This window comes from Pseudonaja textilis, chromosome 6, assembly GCF_049901715.1.
Source record: "Pseudonaja textilis isolate UNSWEBS1 chromosome 6, rPseTex1.2, whole genome shotgun sequence".
Lineage (NCBI taxonomy): Eukaryota > Metazoa > Chordata > Lepidosauria > Squamata > Elapidae > Pseudonaja > Pseudonaja textilis.
In genome coordinates this window covers 35,814,283-35,832,893 of record NC_141995.1, presented here as the reverse complement: position 1 = coordinate 35,832,893, position 18,611 = coordinate 35,814,283, and the positions used below count along the sequence as shown (strand labels likewise).

Below are 18,611 nucleotides of genomic sequence, written 5' to 3'. Positions count from 1 at the left end.
GCTACTCAAGTTTAAGCAAAAGCAAATACAGTCTTCTCAAAGCAGAAGTTTGTGCATTTGCACTTCTGAGTTGAGAGCTAAGATTAAACAAGAGCACAAGGCAAAATTAAATAATATGTTAATCTTTAAAAGTATTCACTTCCCAATCCCAGGGATGTTTGCAGGCACTACCCTTTTTATCTTACAATGCTTTGATCTACTGTGCACAGTTCACCTGAATAGCGATCTCTCCCTCTGATCATAGTGGGATCAAACTGTGTTTACATTTACTTATAAGACACATGAAAAGGAATATACATTATTTCAATAGTCTATCCAGGTTGGTAAGGCATCACTAGCATTTTCATAGAACAAAATTAGGCATTAGTGAATGTCCTGCACATTCATGTCTAGAAGGAATTTCATATTGTTTTAACAAAAGTAACATCCCCATAATTCCAATTTTGGGAACAGAGGACTCTGGATTTAGATGTATTTTCACACAATTTTTTATCACAAGATGAACAGTTGTATTCAGAAGAAACAGTTTCTAAAGGGTACAAAAAACAATTGGTGAAGAATTCTGAAGTGGTTGAAATAACAATATATTTAATATATTTAACTTTCCTTACATTTTCTTGGCTAGTCCATTTAATCAAAATATTTTGAGAAGGTACTGTATATACAACTGTTTGGAAGAGATGATGTAAGGGAGTAAATTGGTCAGTTCTTACACACAAATACAAAGATGACATTGGCTAGGGATATTGTCCCAAAACTATGTCCACAGGCAATCACCTCAGCCATGTAGCCACTTTTGGGCTAAAGATTTATGATGACCAATGAAATGGTTGAGGGAGCAATCATTAGAGATTTTACATCTGTTATAAAGACAAATATTTATTATTGTGTTATATGTGATTAGAGATTATTATTATAACCACTATTTGGAAAATTATTTTCATTTCATTTCAATCTGATCTTTTTACTATAGTTTTTATTACTCCTCGTTCTCTCTTTGCCCTCTAAATCTCTTTCTAATAAAATAATTATAGATCAGAAAAGCTTACACTGTAGTAAATTTGTCAGTTTTTAAAGGTACCCCAATATGCAGATGTTATTGCAAGAAGAGCAAAACCCTGAAGAGCAGCTTTGGATCAAGCCCGTTATCATATAATGAGAACTCAGTAACACTTTTATAAACAAGCTAGCAACAACAAACTGTTTTTAAAAATCAATACTTTTTTCCTTGACTCTATTATTATTCATGGCTCATCTTAGCTTCATATAGCATTGTTCAAAACACACCTACATACAAGTCAAACTTTATTTAAAACTACATGGCAAAATTACTAAAATCACCATAATAAAAACATAAGAACTGCAGCCAGGTTGAAAGTTTAGCTGTTTGAACTTTTATGAGAAAAAATTAGCAAGCCTATTCTAAAAGGCAGTGTGTGAAAAACTACTTTACATTTTATACAGATTAGAACACATGAAACGTAGTAGTGATTTTCTATTTGCATTTATCAATGAATTAGGCCACAGAAACGTTCCAGAGGTCATTTTCATGCGCTCTGAGCTCCAACAATCTCTGAAAAAAGAAAATAAAGTAACTATTCACCAACTATTCAAAATACACCTTTGTACTGAAAACAGCTCTTGGTAAATTACAGTCAACAAATATATATGATTGGACCACATGAGTTCGTTATTCTCATTGTGAAGATGAGTTTATTGTTCCCCACAATTAATACATATTAAAGTGTATTTCCATCAATGTAAATAGGTAATAATTTTGAGTGCGACAAAAACAGTTTAATGATTCAATAATAGTAGAAAACAAAATAAGATTATCACTGAAAATTTTGTCCATTTAGAGCAGAATGTTCTGGAAATTCTGGAAGTTCCAGTCTCTCTCCTGAATATCCTTGACCCTCCTCCTAAGCAGGTTCTTGGGGGATTCTTCAAAAATTTCCAGAAGTAACTTCTTGTTTCTTATTGCCTTATTCTGGGAAGTTTCTTTCACTTCCCAGCCATGCCTTCAGCTCTGGGGTTTCTTGATGATTTACCACTCAAGTATAACAATCCCCTCTTACTTTTTTAGTGTAAAGTCACCAAACTATTATATAGAGATACGCATATTATTTCAGTTAACAAGCAAAAATGTTTAAAGTCTGAATGCAGAACAAATCTAAAAATGTTTATCCAACTTTTCCTAATTCTAAAGTCTACAATCTGCATCAAATAAACTAATTGTATCAGCATGACTAGGATAACAATAACTTAAAGTAATCGAAGATTCTCACCAGGTTCCTTCAACATTTGAGGATCTCCGACTAATTCCTCACCCTGCCTTTCTGCTTCAGCTAGAATTTCTTCAGTGATACTATTTGTCTGAGATTCTACCATCATTTTTTTCATTAGTTCTTCCTGAAAATGGATCAAAAGAGTAATTCTCACAATTTACTAGTCTTGTCCACTTGTTCTATAAAAATAATCTTTTGCTTTGTACATTTCTTAGCATAACATTTACCTCTGAGTAGACTGCAAGTTTAAGTGGTATGTCTTCAAGTTTTACAAAGTCATCTTCATCAGATTTCTGACTCACATTTCCAGAACCAGCTTCCTATAAAGAGAGTATTTTTAATTTAATTATTTATCTATAAAATGTATAACTTGACTTCCTTTCAAGGCTCAAGATCGTCCAAACATTCTTCAGTTTTATAATTATTTCATTAAAATAATTACTTACTGACTACTTCTTGTTATGAACAGATATAATCTTTCAGTAGAACCCATGTAACTAAACTAAAACTAAACAATAAAACCAAAGTCCAAAAGAAGCATTGTAGATAGACAATTCTCCAACCATGGATTCTTGAGGCTCATATCAGATTATATTTAAAAGACAAAAGCACTACATACATATTCATTAACCAATACAGGAGATTCTGTATCAGGACTGCCAACTACAGAGCTTTCAGGTGTTCCCGATGATGATTTTGAGTCTTCACATATTGCGTCTACAGCTTGGTTTTCATTTTCTGCTAATGGAGAGTTTGTTTTTTCTGTAGCTAATATAATGCTGGCATTAAAATCTTCAGCAACTCTAACAACTAAGGACTGTTTTTCTTCTGTAAGATTAAGATACTGAGGTACAATAGCAGGCATATTTTGATCATCTGAAAAACAAACAATATTTGATTATGTTGCTTGCAAGGACTGGGATTTTATAACAGTTTACACACACATACACAAAAACACCAGTTAGTGAATATGGAAACATTTCAAAAGATTACATTAAAAGATATATTTTATATAAATGATCATATTGAATAATTTAAAACTGATCTGCTAAAAGTAACTCACAACTTCAATATGCTGACTTCAGTTAGACATATTAACTGTTAAGATGGTCCAAGAAAATAATACTTAATGTAATAATCCTTAAGAGGCTGAAAAAAATAAAATATTGTGCCATTTGTAATTAGTTTATATTCTGAATCCAGACTGCACCAAGAGTTCATGCTACAAATATATTACAAAATAACAGACTTTGAACAATAAGCAAAAAATAATAATTGAACAATTTATACAGAAACAGCAAGATGTTAATATGAAGCGTTCTAAGCAAAAACATAATATAAAATCAACTTGTTTTGTCCATCTTTCTCTTGTTCTCCTTCTGCTGTTTAATTTTCTTTTACCTATTTTACTAATTTTAACAAAGCCAAAATAAATGTAGATCTTGTTAATGTTACTTATCTTTTCAAGTCTAAAACGTGAAATCTTAAACTCTGAAAAAGCAGGATACACTTAATAAGCTCTGAAGAGCTTCTGTCACGCTATAGAATCCTTTGTGTTCTGTTTAGTAAGTACAGAGTATTCATAAAATACTGATGAGTAAATACCTAGCTTTTATTTAACTTCCATATAATTAACATAAGAAAAAGCAATTGTTTTTATGAGTGTATTCCTCTATTTCATTAGGATATATCTTTCTAATCATCAAAACACTTGTGAATTAATTCTACCCCAGACCAAACCAAGCATCATCCAATTACACAAAAGTTTCAGATTATTTATCTGAACAAAAAAAATGCCTTGTAAATAAGTTTTTCTATATTCATTTTACCTTTAGTGTTTACAGATTCTTGTTCAGAAGAAAATGTTTGACACACATTTGGATTTTCTGATATGGACTGTAAAACCTGTGACAAAATAAATTTATTATTTTGACTCATTTAAATATTAATTACTTAAAGCTCCAATCTTATCATGAAACTTATTAAGAATCTCAAATTCAGTGTTAATATTAATGTTCTGCTTCAACTAATTTAGCAAGCAGGAGAATATTCATTCATTTAAATCCATGGTTTCTAGTATATTACATTATTACCGATTAAAAATCTCCATCAAACCTCCAGTATTCTAGTTTGAAAAGCTATTGTATTCTTACTTAGCAAATTTAAATTTTACAGTTTTACCACCAGTGCGTAGTTCTAGATTTTCTAAATAATTATGTTAATAAATCTTTCCAAAGAATGAAAACCTATCTAGCATTGAGACATAAACTCATTCTCTCAATACCTGTTCTTCGTTTTCAGCTGTAGTTTCATTATTTGCCTGGAGGGAGGTTTGAACATCTACAGGTCCTTCTTCAAATTCATCTATTTCTTCATCTTCATTTTCATCTTCTCCACTTCCATAATTAGTGAGAGCCTGAGTTTCTGCTTTAGACAAGCCTAGAATGTGTGAAATATACTCCAAACATGAAATAGACCACAATAAGAAATTAAGAAATACAAATCAAAGACTACTTTGAAGCATAGAACTAGCTATTTGAGTCTTTAGATTCTAGACTTGACTCTACGAATGTAATTATGTAAAAAAATTTAGACACTGAATAGTGAGTAAGGATAAAGCTGTGCATCAGAGAAGGATATCTAATGGCATAATTTTATGTTTAGGCCCAAGTACAGACTGGATGGAAGTCTAAGCCTATTATATAAAGAAGCTACAAATGTTCAGCAATAATGGTATGTGCAGTACAATATTAAATATGAGTGTATTTCATTTCCTACTGGAGACAGAGGAGTGAAAGAATGCAGTGGGAACAGTTCCTTTCATACATGTAATCAACTTTAGAATGTAAGTATAACTCTGTTAAACCAGGCTCAAGGGCCAAGCTAGTCATCATAACTTTAGTTTAGACTAGCAACTATTGCATTTCATATTCAGGTTCAATAGGTGTAATAATCTACTTAATACATTTAACAACTGGATTGGCAAAAATGTGAATACATTTAACTATATTTATTTAGCATACAGCAATTTATCTATAACAAACTAGTAACAGAAGAAGACAGAATTAGTGATCTTTCATTCCACTAATGTATATGCTTAATTACATGAAATTATAATCAAAGCCATTAAAAGTTGCTTACTTATGGAGACAGGACAATTTTCACTCTCTTCTTCCTGATCAGAAGGATCTGATCTTGTACTGATTGGAATTTCTCTGCTGAATATTGCAGGTTCATGAACTTGCTTAACAGTTTCAGTTTCATCTTTGTCCTAGAAATAAACAAATTTATTGTTATATAGAATAAAAGAGTTTTAATTGTTTAAGTTTTATTTTTAGTGGCAAAAATAAGGATGAATCCTATAATGTCTATTCTACAAAACATTTTACAATTCTGCTCAAATTTTATCATTTCTTCAGTTACTACTTAAAAACAGTTCGAAGGAGGGAGGAATCTTGGAGTAAGGAATATGAAAATTCTTTAGTGTGGAAGAACCTATTCAGCAACTACTGCCCTTGCTTATGAACCTCGAAGGAATATCTAGTTTGGACTGCTGCTCAAAAAGAATTTAGTTTAAACAGTCTCACTATTAAAAAATCATCACTAAAAGCCCCAGCATCACTCCAAGTTAGAACAACCTCCTAAGCACATTTCTATATGAGTGTATGAGTATGTGTGTTTGTGTATATAGAATTAATAACTTCTCTGAACTTTTGAGCTAAACATAAAAAAGTTCATTATCTTTAAAAATTAATATAGTATTCATCAGAAATGATATTCAACTACAAAATCTGCAAAAATAGAGGACATATTCTCCATTGCTTAAAAAAAATCTCTTACGAAAAACTGATGAACAAGTTAGAACAATTTGGAGTCGTTGCAGGATAAAAATTAATAGAAAGAAAACGAAGTGATTAAAAATCTAACAGGAAAACAGAAGTTAGAATTAGAAAAGGTCATGGGATTTCAAGTGATAAAGTTAAATACTTAGGAATATGGCTGACAGCACATTGCAAAACACTAAAGGAAAATAATTACGACAAACTATTGCAACAGGTAAAGAAGGATTTAGAAACATGGGGTAAACTGCAACTTTCACTATTAGGCAGGATTGCAACGATTAAAATGTATATTCTTCCAAAATTTCAGATACCAATTAAAGTACACAAAAAATATTTTGAAGAACTTAATAAAATAATCGCAAAATTCATTTGGCAAAGGAAAAAAACGAGGATAAATTTAAAGGCAATGCAAGATATGAAGAGCAGGGGAGGGATGGCCCTTCCAACTTGGGAGCTGTACTATAGTGCGGCCTCCTTAGTATGGTTGAAGGAATGGATGAACTTAACAAACAAGAGAATATTAGTTTTAGAAAGCCACGACCTACAGAGGGGGTGGCATGCTTTTCTATGGGATATCCGGAAAACCACCCAGAAATACTTTCAGAGACACTTAATTAGAGATGCATTATTGACTAACTGGAAGAAAATAAGGAGAAAACATTATTTAAAAATACCAATCTGGATTTCAACAATGGAAGCAATGATCCATCCAAATAATTTGGATATTATTAAGAGGATTAAATACAAGGACTTATTGGATGCGCAAGGAAATTTGAAATTGTGGCAAGATCTTCAGGACCAGGGAGTACAAATCGATAGATGGGCATATCTTCAAGTACAGAGTAGATACAAACAGGATAAGAAAGAATTTGGAATCAATAATAAACTTCAGCAACTAGACAAAACTCTATTAGGCCCAGACAAAAAAAATATAACAAAATTTTATAATTACCTACTAGAGGCAGAATTAGAGGAAGAAATTGTCAAAGGAAATATGATAGCCTGGAGTAGGAATAAAGGACCTAGTATCACTTTAATAGAATGGGAGAAGGTCTGGAGTAGAAATAATAAACTCACAAAATTGGCAGCCTACAAGGAAAATGACTATAAGATGTTTTACAGATGGCACTTTCCCCCCTCGAAATTAGCGAAAATGCAACATGTCCGAATTGCTGGAAATGTAAAAAAAAGGAGGGAACTTTCTTCCATATGTGGTGGTCTTGTATCGAGGTTCAAAAATATTGGCAGAAAATTAGAAAATGGTTGGAGGAAATGACAATAGAACAGATCGAATTTAAACCAGAACTCTTTCTATTAGGGATCTTTAATAAACAAATCTCAAAAAAAGTGAAGTATACAACAATACATATTTTGACAGCAGCCAGACTGACCTTTGCACAATGTTGGAATTAAATTCATATTCCATCAGAGGAATTGATTATTCAAAAAATAGCAAATTGTGCAGAGATAGACATATTAATTTTGGCATTAAAAGGAAAAGACACATCAATGTCCTATGACAGCTGGAAGTGCTGGTACGAATGGATAGAACAAAGATCGATTAAACAATAAAGGGCAAAAGAAGATATGCTATAATTGTAGTAGTGAATACACACACACACACACACACACCCCGTGTTTCTCCAACAATACTTCCCAGTAGGAAGACCCAGCATGTTTTCTAGGGATAAAATGAAATTAAGCCCCTTCCCCAAATTTAGACCTATTTTAAAACATACAAAATTGGGGGAAAGGCAGGGGGAACTTGCCATTAGGAGCGCCCCACGGGCAGCTAAGCCTCGCCATCAGCCACTCCTAACAGCCAATCATGGCAGAGCGTGGAGGGCTCCCTACCACCCAAGCGCCTTTGCTGCAGACCCGAGTCAGGAGGGCGGCGTCAGCATAGATGTCTGCTGGCAGCGTTTCAGCCGCTTCTCAGGCCTCCGTAGCTTCCACAGTTCCCACCGGTGCTGGCACCTCTATCACCATCACTGTCTTCCACAACAGTGTCTGAGTCGCTCCCGCTTTTCCCCCTCCCCGTAACAACAGGAAAAAAAACATTTTGAGGTACCTGGGAGCACCGCACACTGCATTTTGGTTTAATCCTGAGCGGCTGGGTGGGCGTGAGAAGAGCTGAGCGAGCGCCTCTGCTGCTGCTACCCTTGGTGCTCCAGCCACGGGTTCTGCAAGTTTCCAAAAGTCCCGGTGTGCATTCCAAGAGCACCCAAGCCAAGCTGCAGCTGTCCCTCTCGCCAGCGCCGTCTCCAACAACAGCGGCAGCAGCGGTGGGAACCCTTGGAAGTTGTGAAGGCGGCTCTCCCACCCAAGAAGCGACTGAAACGCTTCCACGGTTCCCACCACTGCTGCCACTGTTTTTGGAGACGGCACTGGCGAAAGAGGGACTGCTGCAGCTTGGCCTGGGCGCACTTGGATATATTCGCACAAGGCTCAATTGTATAGAGGGTTTAAGATAAGGTTGAAAATAAGGTCCCACAAACTGTCGAGGACGAAAGTGTTTTTAACTGTTTTCTGATCTTTTTTCTACTTTTCTTTTTTTGTTCTTTTTTCTTTTTCACATTTATGTACATGTTGTTGGTCTGTTTTAATTGTAAAATTAATAAAGTTTATTTTTTAAAAAAATCTTACTTTGTCTTCATCAATATCTTCAGTAGATGAACATACTCCTTCTTCAAGTGATTTCTTTACCTAATAAATAGAAATTTGAAAGAATATTGGCTTCTGTTCAAACTAAATACCAACAACTAGATGATGGAAATTATAGGAGATATATAAATGAATTCTGAGCCATATATTCATGCTGCTGTGATTTTCTTTTCGGTTGGTAACAATTAAAATATTACAATATTGTTTAACTAGGTATTTTTGTTTTTTGCAGCTTGCTCTATTAGAACTGGTTATTAGATTGGCTGAACAATTTCTCTGAAGGCTCTGGATTGGTATGACAGAGATATAGTTGAGTGGTTAAGTTTCGTTACAACTTAAAATATAAAAGTCAAATGATTAAAATTCTATTGTAATGCTAGTATTTTCAACTCCTGTCCAAGACAAAGGCAGAGTGAAACCTTAATTAACAATAATAAATTAAAAAACTAAGGAACAAAGAACCATTCTATTCTTCTACTGTTCTCCAAATAATATACTAAACTGAAGAATTTATAAAGTATAAAGAACTCAATCATAAATAACAGGATGTGGTCCTGTTATAGCAAGCTAAAATAAACCTTCATGGTAAGACTCTGATGTTGTTTGATATTAGAATAGAATTTTTTGGCGTCCTTTGACATCTGCAGTCTTACTAGTGACAAATAAAATAAAGCAAAATATACAACCTTCCTCAAATTCATGAAATTCATGAACACTAATTTCCAAAATATGCCTGTTTGTTTTCAGTATTGCATAAAGAATGAAAAATGTCACTTATTAAGGATGTAAAACCTGGTTTAATTTTGAAGCTGAATTATTTTCTAAGCTGAACAGAAATTCTCAAATAGAAGCCCTTAATAAATTCTTATTTATTATCAGATCAGCCCCCGTCAGTTCCAGTCATTATGTCTGGTGCTTGGAAGCAATGGGAGCTACAAATGAAAATATCTGAGACCAACAATTGGGAAAAATTGATTAGTTCATAACTGAATATCATTTGATCTCAGGAAGAATATTGACAGAAAGAGAATGCATAGTAAAATATCAAAATTAAAATTTAACAGAATTTGAAATATATTAACAAAAGTAATATATTTACATTATATGAAACAAAATTTTATATTGACCTCTTTAATATAAGATTGTGCCATTCCTCCTACTTCTATTTTTGGTTTACATTTTTGCTTTGCTGTCAGACTGCTATTATCCAAGTCTTGCATGAGTTTAAAAAAGGCTAATTCATTGAATAAGACTTCAGAAATCTCCACAAGAAGGTCCTCCCCACAATCCTTTAACTTTTTACCAGCAAATTTTGCCAGTGAATCCTGTCCAAAAAAGAAAAATGGTTTAATGTATATATTATGTTTAACTTTCATCCTTTCCCACCTCCTGATTATATTCAAGGTGGCTGATACAGCATTATTCAACTTTACTTCATAAATTAACATATTAGCTCGAAGGCTTACCTAAGATCATTGAATGAGTTATGGGTAAGCAAGGTTCTAAGGAATATAGCATTTTATTCTAAAGCAAAACAGACAAGAATTTGGATTAAGTTCTCCGCTATGTTTCTACTGTGATAGATACTACTTTTTCCAGATATTTTCTGATTGTATATTCTTCGTTTGATTAATTAATCAATTAATCAATATGACAATTTCTAAAGCAAAAATAGAAGGCATGAATGACAAGTGTTCCAGGAGAAGCTCTGTCAAAAGAAATGAGTTAAAAAGCAATCCTTCTGACAGACTTTTCTCCTTAAATTATAAAAATATAAAATATAAAAAGGACTTGGATAATTCTCATTTTTAACTACTGAAGTAACATTTCAAATGATTTATCAAAAGTTTCATTAAAATATTCATTTTTCATGATGTAAAGATGAGTAGATTTTAAGTGTCAGCATTTACAAATCAGACAAATGCTATGGATTGCACTTTCCATACTTATACTTGAGTTGCCAGATTATTTAAGATCTCTTTCATATTAACTTTTCAAGAAATTATAAAGTGCTTAGCTTTAATTCAGTACTTTAGGTGCTATATAGACAGATTTACTGAAGTGATTAAAAACAACTGCCATCATTGGCAGAAACATTCACTTCAGAATCAAGGTAAAATAATCTTTCCAAAGCTTTGCCAGCACCATAGTGATTCTGAAAAATAATATCTTTTTTTTTACAAAGCTCACAAATTGTATACTTGCCTGCAAAATGCTACCAAGTTGCTTATGAAATATCTTGACAAATTCTTTGCTTTCATCATTTTGTTGAGTAAGGGTTAAGACCATACGTTTTACAGCAGTCAAGAGTTGGGAAGTACATATTTCATCCATGTGTTCCTAGAAAGAGTTGAGATTAAATTTTATTTAAACTAAGGATGTATGTATGTATGAAAAAAGTTATTTAGTTTACATAACTTGATTATAATCTGCATATAGATATAAGAAAAAGATAAGAGCTCAATCAGGTGCTTCTTTGGAAAATACAGAGGAAATATCCTAATTTTGGTAAGAAACGCTTTTTACTTTGAATAAATGAAGCACCACCTTCTCTATAGAAGGAATCAGCTGCTTCTTAAGAAAAATCTAGCTACAAGTTTCTGTTAGAGCAAATTCTTATTTTCTGTCACTTATAGAAATCAGCATTATAATACCTTCAGAAAGGGGATAACTTCTTTCATAATTGCTTTAATTTGTCGATCCAGCTGCTGAGTATCTATTCGGGGGCAAGGAATAGAAGATACTTCAGTAGTCTGTGGTGCAGCATGGCTTTCAACTGCATCTGAACCTTTAAAAAAAGTATGTTAATATTAATACTTTTTCCCCTCACAAAAAAAAAATTCAATATAAGTAAAAAAATTCTGGATCTTGGATTACATAAATGATAAGTAAGCATACTGAAGAGTAAAAAAGTTCAATATAACAAGTGTATAGTCACTGTCTTTTTTACATAAATTATGTATAGTAAATACCAAAACATTTACATTCAAAATCAATGCTAATAGAGCAGATAATACCCTGCAATATGCAATAAATTAATACCTTCCAATTTAGAAGAAGGAGCAGTCTGGAGATTACTACAGCAACCATCCTCGGATTCAAGGTTACCCTCTGCAGCTATTTTCATCCGTTCATATTCTCTCATTCTAGCCAATGCTTGGTCTAAATGAATCACAGTGTTGCCTATATGTTGGCAAGAAAATCATGTAAAACAGATCTTTTGACACTGAAAATCAAATATTACCAGGTACAAATTAAACATAAAACTGGGGGGAAAAAAGGACCAAGATTATTCTTAAGTGTACCTGCCATTGATAACCCACAATTAGAGTAATTGGAACTTAATGACTAAATACATGAAGGAGTTGACTACTCTGGAGATTTATAATACTTTGAAGGTAATGCCTAACAGGAGGAAAAATATTTTGCTCTATATATTAACAGTATTATGTTCCTTTAATCTGTAACAATGGGTACAAACTCCAACTCACTCCAATAGATATAAAATGTTTTTTTCATAAAGCTGTGGCATTGTTCTATATCCAAAGCCAAACTGCTTTGGATAATTCTTTCTTTATTATTTGAGAAATAGAATGTGATGGCAATCACAGTTCTTTCTTTTTTGAATGCTAAGACTTAAAGAGATATTCAAGTTTGAAAAAGGGACAACCTGCACCAAAATGGATGTTAATGTGACTGATCATTCTCTAGTTGACATCTAGGAAATTGTTCTGGTCATGAAACTAACAGGTGGTTCTCCTTTAACAACCACTTATTCTTCAGCTGTTCAAAGTTGCAACATCACTCAAGTTCTGGCTGGTTCTGTGCCCTTGTTGTCAAGTGATCACAATCAGGCACTTGGCAACTGGCCCAAATTTCTAATTATTGCAGCATTATACAGTCACATCAGCACAACTTGTGACTTTCCTTGTCAGCATCCTATAAGTAAAGTCAATGGGAAGCTGGCAGGAAGTAAGAAGTCATAATCAAGTGAGGTCATTGCTTAATGATCTGCACAGTCCTTACCTATCAGAACAGTACTAGCAACGGAAGCTGCTGAAACCGCCATCATGTGACACTGCACTTTGTGCCGCATGCCTAGTGATGGAAATTCTTATCCTAGTTACAATTAATTGAGGACTATGTGTATTCCAATGTCAATGATTGCAAACTGCAATTCTCAGGTTGGTGCTTACCAAGATCATCAGTAGCAAATGGTTCAAAATTTGAAGATGTAGATCTAGTACTGCCATTGTCTCTATCATTTTGTTCAGATTCTCTGCAAGCACCTTGGTCAAAATTCTTTGCAAATGTCTCCTTAAAAAAGACATAATACAAAAATTTGGCAACGCTTTCCCATAATCAATCATGTTTTTGCAATTTTATACTATTCCAGAATTTTAAGATAATTTTAGAAGACTCAGATCTGATTCTTTGCATGCGTTCAACAAGATCAAGCCTCCAACTACCAGCATAAACTGAACAGAAACATACATGGAAGGTACAGCTAGAAAGGGAAGAGCAGTATACTCCCTCCTACTGAAAAAACTGCTAGTAAAGAACGAGTCTATAACTGCTCCAGGCTATGATCTTCCAGGGATGATTCAACATCATAAACCCTCTGAACTGGAAACTTTTTTGTTCCCAAACAAATCTGCTTATTTGGAATGCCATGCTATATCTGCAATATCTTGAACTGTTTCTGGTTTAAACATTTACTTCTGGAAAGCATAAAACTCTCCTGAGGATGGTGCACAAGAGGCCTAGCATGGTTTGAAACAGGACAGAATATTCTCAAATTGTCCAAAGCTTTCATTTCCCAAATCAATGACTTCTGCACATTCCTAGGACACCTGACAAACATCTAGCTATTTCTGTATCAAGCACAATTTTGTTTCTATGAATTTTCACTTTAAAGAGAATTCTTAAGTATTGGACAAGTAAATTCAAGTAAGTAATAATGTCAAAGCAAAATACTAAATCCATTTAGAAAGGAATCAGTATGTAATTTTAAAAAAGCTATGGCAGTCTACATCATCCTGTTATCTTTTTTTTAAAAAAAGATAGATCTCTTAAAAGAATTAAGATCAAATGTTACAATAGGGACAAAAGATGTTATGAGAGTTAAGAAAAGAATTAGATGACATAGTAATTCAAACTTAACAATTCAAGCTGGTTTTAAAGATCTTCACAGTTCAAGTTTTATAGGGGATTTTATCTATATTTTACAGAAATGTTTAAGAGTATAACTCGACCTTTGCACTTATACAATATGTAACACAGAAAAGTGGACCATCTCAAATTAATTCAGTGAGTTTTATGCTAAAATCTAAAACAAAAAATACATTTTTATTAAGTAAGAAATCAAACTTGATCTTAAAATATCCCAAGATTTAGATAACTTACATCATCAGTGGTTGCAAGGCTTTCACTGGGAGTAAGCTCCGAGTTTGATCCTGTCCAGGCATTTGGGTTCAGTTGCTTTGGACATTCTACTCTTGTATTATCTTCAGGTGCATGTCTGGTCACTATGTCCTGTATAAAGCAATAGTTTTTGATAGAAATTTATTTTTCAGAAATTAAAAAAAGGGCAACCTCAAATCACAATTTTCCAAGTACCTGTAAAGCATATAGTGCTCTTTGCCTCAAATAATCTGTATTTAGCATCTGGAGTTCATGGAAAAGTTCAATTAGAAAATGAGGGCGAGATTCATTTTGAGATATCAAAGTAGCTACTTCAGAATAAATGGTGTCTCGTAAAGCTTCAAACATAGAAAGGTCACTGCCTGTTTCTGCAGAAAGATAGAAAGAAAGACATAAATACCCTCATTATGTTCTCTTAATATTATTTTTTTATTAGAACAAAAGTTTTGTGGAGAATATACAACACAGTTGTGATATGGTCACATCTTCTAGGAAGAAGGAAAATTCTTCAGCTCGTGTTTGAAAGGAAATAAAATATTCCTGTTTAGTGGTTAATTCCTTGCAGAATACTACCCTAGAGTTCCCTGATCTTGGTGAGGCAGTTGCTAAAAATATGAAAAGTCCTTACGTGTGGAGGGAATATACAGCATGCCAAATATGATTCAAGTTATTTTGTACTTAATTTACATTTCTAAAACAAATCAATTTCCTCACATCTCTCTTTGCAGAACTAAACTTTCCAGAAAAAGTCACACCACAGACCCCGACACATAGATACTAATGATTAACCTCAATTAGATACATTCTCCCATTCACGTGTGAATCCTATTTTAAACACTTAATTAAGTTCAGTAAGAATCCCCCAATTTAATACTGAGATCCCAACTTCATGCAGATATGTATTTTAACATACCACATTACCACAGAGTGGATTTGTGATAAGGAATGAGAGCCAAATTATTCCTGACATTTATGGACCTAATCAGTTTCTTTACTTTATGTCTGTGACATGGCTCTGAAGAAGTAGGCATCTATCTATATTTTATGCTATATATTTTTATTCAAGATCTGAAATTGTCAAGATCTCAAATTGTTGATTTTATTTGCCCTTGAATTCTGCTAAGTTCAATTTTACAGTCCTTCATTTTTAAATGATAAAAGTCTTAACTCTATTCTATTTGACCCACAAGCTGTATTTCCTTGCAGCTAAGACTTACTGTGTTTCCCCGCAAATAAGACCCAGTTTTATTTTCGTTTGGGTCCTGAAATAAGCATTCTGTCTTATTCTGGGGGGAAGTCTTATTTTTTTGACGTGCAAGAGGCGGTGAGTGTGGGGGCCAATGAGAGCGGGAGCGCAGTTACCACTGGCCCTGCCCTCTCCATATCACTGTCTGCTTGCCAGCAGCCACAATAGGCCAAGCTCTTGGCACACCCCAGCCTCCACTCGGCCTGCCTGCTGGCCCAGCTGCTTCTGGGACACTTTCTGGCCATGGTGGTCACCATGCTGGCCAAGTGGCTGCCCATGCTGTTGCTTGCGGGAGCTCTTCTCCCTCCTGGCAGGGCATGCCGAAAGATTGACCCTGATTGAGGCTCCCTGAGGCAGAACCTCCAGCCCGGCACTTGCAAAGGTCTCAGGGGGGAAAGCCCCTTTACACAACCCAGCCTCTCTTTCAAGTGGACAAGGAGCCCCCTCCCACCATGTAATCAGCTGGTTGAGAATCTGGCGGTTGTAGGAACCGCTGCCCAGCTGGACACAGAACTCCAGCTGGAAGTGGGCTCCTTTGGCTACTGAGCACTGGGTTGCATGCCTATTCAATGCTGCAGGCACTGGGGTACAGCTACGCTGAGCTTGGTGCTCTTCAGGCCCTGGACCTGATGAGCGCTAAAGCTCTCGTGCCAGCTATGAGTAGGGGAGCTCCAGCAGGAGGTAGTGGAGGCTGCTGGATAGCAGCTGGGGCTTGGCAGAAGGCGAGGCAGCTGCAGAGCCACCACAGGCAACCAGGGGCAGCCCCATGCCTAGTGCACACAGCTGGCATGAGAGATGCAGCGTCCAACAGGGCCAAGCACCTGCAGCACCAAGTAGGTGTGCAGCCCGGTGCTCAGAAGCCCAAACACTTTCACAATGTATGGTGGTGCCTATGGAGCACCCAAACACTTTTCGCCCAGAGGGAGGCGAAGTTTCCTCGGTGAAGTGAAAAGTTCATGGCAGAGGCAGAAACTATCCCAACATGCTGCCCATCTTCCAGCTTACCGGGAGAAGCAACGCGCAGCCTCTCCCCAGTAAAGAGAATTAACGCTGTCCCTTTCAAGTGATCAAATATCTCTCTCTCTCTTTCTGCATATTTGGGGAAACAGCAGGGGGAACTGGGTAAGGGGACTGAGCTTCCCCCACCTAGAAGCAACATGCAGCCTCTCCTAGTAATGAGAATTGCAGGCAACACTGTTTGAAAGGGACAATTGGGCACCAACTCACATTTGCCAGCAGGCACATCACTAACAGCATATTAAGATCTATGCTAACATTATGCTATGTTGCATAATGTTTGGATTTTCAAAAGGTCACATAATTAGATGGTCTTAAGGTATGAATAGCTTATAATAATAAACTATCACTATTTACTACTATAGCTTATATTTTTTTTGGAAGTTAGTAGCTACTCATGGCTGATGATTCAATCACAATTCAAGGAAAAATAGAAAAAAATAATTACATGAGGACTATCTCAAGAAACAGCTACATTTGCCAGATTTACTGGTATTTCTAATATAAAAGATACTTATACCCTGCCATAAAAACCTTTCATATCTGCAGTATCTGCCCCGTGATCTTTTAGTAATACTTATTCAAGTGAGTAAGTAGATAAAAACCTTTCAGTAGTATGTAGAAGTCATCTGAAGTAATGAAAGGCATATTCAGCAATTAGATAAGCAAATAAAAAATAGAAAAGTTTTAAAAATGAAGGCAAGTAAGCTAAGCAGCTAGTGCATTACCTGGTGCTTGTATGCATGCATTTCTGTTAGACTGCTGCAGTATTCTCCTAGCATGTGCTGCAGGAAAGGTGCGGGTGGGAAGGACAGACAGTGATAAACACAAAATGTGTATCAGAAATAAAGGCAAGGCCTAGTGAAATAATGGGAGAATATCTACTTAGTAATAGAATTTTTTTAAAAAACATCCCTTGGTAACCTTCTCATTCCAGGAAAGGGAAAAAAGTATCAGATTCAAAAAGCATTTTTGAAAAACACATGACTTTGCAATGGTGCCCATACACAATTCTAGTTGAAACCAGAATTTACAACAAAATTTGTTGTCAAATAAAGTAAAAATAAATACATTGCATTTAAATGTAATTTCAACACTAGAATTATCTCCCATAATTTCAAAAAAGAAGAAACAGATAAACATTTCTTCCTTATTGGTAAAAAGAAAAACTGGCCCTAAACCATAGTTTGTACTATAGGTGTGAGCCAATCTCTATCCCCCTGGGTCACATACTTGTTTTCTCTCCTCTTCCATGGTAGCTATAAAATTAGATGCTTTTGCTTTGGATTTACAAGTTTTTAATGAATTATGCAAGCTATAAATTACAGTAAAGATAAAAATCATTTGGTGGGGGGGGAGCCTTCATAAATGATACTTTACTGTCACTAGAACTAAGACATGTCTCTGTTTCAGCCAAATCCTGAACAACATAGGAAGTTAATCTAATCTAAATATGTGGCTGAATAAAAAAGCAACTGTAAAGCTACAAAATGATCTAATGTTTTCCAATGCAAGAGATTCTACTTTTTCTATTACTTCATAAATTGAGAAAAGGCAATAAGGAAAGAAGCAATCTAGTGACTAGTCTACTTTGCAATTAATGGGACAATACATTCAAAAACTTATACAGTAGTACCTTGCTACTCAACTGCTTCGAAACTCATTGAATTTCATACTCAATCCATTTGGACATGAAAATTTTGTCCTGGTACTCATTGTTTGTTTGGTGTTCAACACACAATCCAGAACTTATTGATGTTGACTACCTTGTGACTCACTATATTATTCCTTAAGGGAAAAATGTGTTTGGTACTCATCATTTTTGGTACTCACCGTACCTTTTGCAACCAATTAACAATGAGTACTGAGGTATCACTGTATTGCTTGAAGAGAACCAATAGCCACTTGAAGAGGTCTCTCAGGAAAGAGGATACAGATTCATTACTCCCGAGGTAAGACAAGAATGAATGGGCGGAAGCTTTATAAAGAAAGATCCAAGCTTGAAGTTAGGAAGAATTTTCTGATGGTGGGAATTATTAAGCAGTGGAACACTGCCCTCTGGACTTCTGAGTGTTCCATCATTGGAGTTTTCAAGCAAATGTTATAGACAGCCATTTTCCTGGGTAGGTT

The 18,611-nt window shown here is 34.9% G+C and overlaps 1 protein-coding gene across 35 annotated transcripts in view; it reads right to left on the bottom strand.

The window, feature by feature from the left end:
- Nucleotides 1-568: 568 nt before the first annotated feature.
- PCM1 (pericentriolar material 1) overlaps nt 569-18,611 on the bottom strand; it is a 50,344-nt gene continuing 32,301 nt past the window's right edge. For 23 of the 35 annotated variants that reach the window (XM_026697920.2, XM_026697926.2, XM_026697927.2 and 20 more), the window contains 16 exons: nt 17,210-17,266; nt 14,414-14,586; nt 14,201-14,329; nt 12,991-13,111; nt 11,837-11,977; nt 11,449-11,582; nt 11,000-11,134; nt 9,922-10,119; nt 8,777-8,836; nt 5,430-5,559; nt 4,573-4,727; nt 4,118-4,193; nt 2,908-3,164; nt 2,516-2,608; nt 2,289-2,412; nt 569-1,573 (listed from right to left, as the gene is read on the bottom strand). In XM_026697920.2, the coding sequence (XP_026553705.1) occupies nt 1,548-1,573; nt 2,289-2,412; nt 2,516-2,608; nt 2,908-3,164; nt 4,118-4,193; nt 4,573-4,727; nt 5,430-5,559; nt 8,777-8,836; nt 9,922-10,119; nt 11,000-11,134; nt 11,449-11,582; nt 11,837-11,977; nt 12,991-13,111; nt 14,201-14,329; nt 14,414-14,586; nt 17,210-17,266 (2,009 nt within the window). In that variant the 3' untranslated portion in view covers nt 569-1,547. The remainder of the gene's footprint in view (nt 1,574-2,288; nt 2,413-2,515; nt 2,609-2,907; nt 3,165-4,117; nt 4,194-4,572; nt 4,728-5,429; nt 5,560-8,776; nt 8,837-9,921; nt 10,120-10,999; nt 11,135-11,448; nt 11,583-11,836; nt 11,978-12,990; nt 13,112-14,200; nt 14,330-14,413; nt 14,587-17,209; nt 17,267-18,611) is intronic. The other 12 variants (XM_026697930.2, XM_087936232.1, XM_087936246.1 and 9 more) reach the window with 5 other exon arrangements.